The sequence below is a fragment of the Eimeria mitis genome, genomic scaffold (assembly GCF_000499745.2).
Source record: "Eimeria mitis Houghton genomic scaffold, Emh_scaff551, whole genome shotgun sequence".
NCBI lineage: Eukaryota > Apicomplexa > Conoidasida > Eucoccidiorida > Eimeriidae > Eimeria > Eimeria mitis.
In genome coordinates, this window is record NW_013573781.1 from 10,230 (window position 1) to 13,202 (window position 2,973).

Here is a 2,973-nt window from a genome sequence, read left to right on the forward strand (position 1 = left end):
TGTAACAGAGGTCAGCAAGCGAGTGAAAGCTACGGGTTCCAACAGAGCGACTGACCTGCTTCGACTGTCATCAAGCAGGTCACATACATCGAGGCTATAAACACATTAAGAGTGCCATGAAATTGGAAAGTGTTAATAAGTTAGTTTGTGGCTGTACAGAGTTATCAGCGGTCACGTTGCCATTTGATGCCGCTGGCGGTTTCTCCCATACTCCACCGTATCCAGATGACAGACACAGTACTGGGTTCCAAGCCTGCACTTGCAAGCTAGAACGCACTTGTGTGCCCCTCGGCTCACAATGTAACGACAGGCCAACTGCGATTTGGTGCGCCCAAAGGGCGGTGTATGGCGATATACCTGGACGATGCACTGATTTTCAACCAGAATATCCAGGAAAACTTGGCACTCTTGTGGAGTGCGCTAGAGCTTGTACATGTGAAAAACCACAATGGCGTTTATTTTCTACACAAATAACTAATGTTACATGGTTGCCTTTTTGCAGATGCACCTGAACGAACTCCAGCGGCGACACCGACAATTCAGAAGTTGCCGCTTCCTGGATGCTCAGAGGCTCGTCGACTTCGAGTCATGCTACCGGAACGTCATCCCTTGATCCCCTTATATTAGCGACACCCTGCATTTTACTGGGGCAATGCTGACATTGAGATACGCGAGGCAAGAAATTTTTTAACTGCAGTATCTTGTCCAAACAGATCTTTTTTTTAAATTTAAACTAGCAAGTAAAAGCAAACAACTAGATGCAGGGCAAAGTAGCAGCTGCTAGAATAATCGTCGGAATCGTGAAATTGTCTCCAGTACTCGCATTCCCCCATACAGACAAGTGTTTTTGTTATCAACAGACTGCAGTGGCACAGTAAGGTTAGGAAAATTCACTCTCAACAAGCTAACTACACATATAAACACGTAATTGATCACAGTTTACTCATTCTCATTCCCGTGAGACACCATCTTGCAATGGAGAGGTGACATAGCCTGTGTGGCAGGCAGCCAACAGTTTAGACAGATAAGCAGTCCCCCGCAAGCTACGGGGGTTCAGGCCGGAATTAATTATCGGTCAGAACAGTGAGATCGTTGCTGCATACTCTCTCTCGTCACTTCCTTAATTCGAAAGTGAGAGAGGCGTTTGATGGCGTTGCCGGCTCACGCAGTACAACTTCACAGCCAAGTTTATCAAGTATCTCACAGAAGTAGTGACTGAGATGCTCTCTAACTCTTCTAACTTATCTCCTCTCGTTACTCACGCGATTGCTGCTCTTGTCAAGCTCGACAAGGGGCGAGAGATTAAGCGCTACAGCATTGACGACAGACTCATATGGTACCAGATGGAGCGACGACTCGGTATATTACATGTTCCAGCTTCGCTTCCTACAGACGTTTTGTGCAAAATGTACGACAATGCTTCAGCAGGGCAGGTTGGGGTCAAAACGCCAATGGAGCCTGAGGATAGATCCTTTCGGTGGACCTGGATGCATCCCATCAGCCGAAGAATGCTTCCTCACATAACCAGAGTAAAGCGCTCAAGCCAGGGTGCTTCGACAACTGCTCCATTCCTAGGCAGGTCTGGAAGGATATCTCTGTGGCTTTCACGGTGTGTTAACCATCAGTCAGATGCGGTGATAACACTTACGTTGTTGCGGATAGACTCAGCGAATATGCCCATTTCATCTCCTGTGTCGCATTCAGCTGCAATAGAGAGCCGCTCACCAATGCACTGAATCCCGGCATTCTCCCCACAAAAGTGGGGTTAAATATACATGAAAGCGATATTTTATGTGCGGGAGGGAGCACGCGCCACTCCTTCCATTCAGGTAGACTGCAATTGTGCATCCGTATATTCCCCAGAAGACAAGCGCAACATAACAGTTATATCGCCATCTCATGAGGCATTGGGCAGTAGACGCTCAAAGGCTATCGAGTAGTAGCACGCCTTCATTTCCCCCTACACACTAAGCAGGAGGAAGAAAGCCTTGCGAAAATCCCTTGCCGAAGGATAAGACGACGCAGAGAAGTATGCAACCTTCAAACCCCACGGAGGCGGAAGAAGCTGTGACATCTCTCCACTACTGATATGCTACGAAACCCGTCGCCACATGCACAAGCCAGCGTCGTGAGCAGGAGAGAGAAAACATCTCTTGACACGAACTAGAAGCTTTGCTCTGGATATGGCCTGGTCGCACTCACGAGCACCCCATCGTGTGTGTGAAGCAATTCAGAGAAAGGCGACGGCGAAGAACTTCGGCGTCCGTGCTTTCTAGAATTCGAAGTCAGCAAAACAAAGAAAAAACAAGTAACAGCCCGGAGGCCCCAACAGCGCCGTCGATACCACAGAAAGCAAAGTCGCCGNCAAAGAAAAAACAAGTAACAGCCCGGAGGCCCCAACAGCGCCGTCGATACCACAGAAAGCAAAGTCGCCGGACGCTTGCTACATGAATATACTGGCTGTTTCTTGAACTGTGCCCTGTCCGCCCCCATGCGTGCTTCGGTGAGAGACATAAGACCTGGAGAAAGTACTGAATCGCAGCTGAACTTGCAGGGTGTTTCAGAAAGTGTGCCTCCGCCACAAGGTTTCCGTGGGTATTCGCTTCAGTTAACTACAGAACCGCCAGGCCCCGTCGCGTAGACCCTTATAGCTTGACAAAAAACTTAGAGCTGTTCGTGAGAGGCCTCTCCCTGCTCTAGGGGAGACCTGTATCTCCACCCCATATGGGGGAAAGCCTTTGCCACGGGGTGTGTTTTGTAGCAGAGGCGACAGCAGTCTCGAGCCCGAAGGAGGCGCTGCATCACAGAGGCGCCGCCTTCTTCCTTTTCCCCCCCCTCTACGACAACCCAGTGGCTCTCAAGAAGAGGCCCCAGCTCGTGAGGAGGAAGACTAGCATAGGCCTCGGGCAGCCGGAGCAGCCGTAGTGCAATGCGTCTGAGCTTGATGCTGCTCGGACAGCTGCAGAGGGGCAG

General features: G+C 50.0%; 1 protein-coding gene across 1 annotated transcript in view; it reads right to left on the bottom strand.

Annotated features, from left to right (window-relative positions):
• Nucleotides 1-2,664: 2,664 nt before the first annotated feature.
• Nucleotides 2,665-2,973, bottom strand: part of EMH_0016050 (uncharacterized protein) — a gene marked incomplete at both ends in the record, with an annotated part of 4,874 nt that continues 4,565 nt past the window's right edge. The window contains one exon of the mRNA XM_013500535.1: nucleotides 2,665-2,959. Coding sequence (XP_013355989.1) covers nucleotides 2,665-2,959 — 295 coding nt within the window. The remainder of the gene's footprint in view (nucleotides 2,960-2,973) is intronic.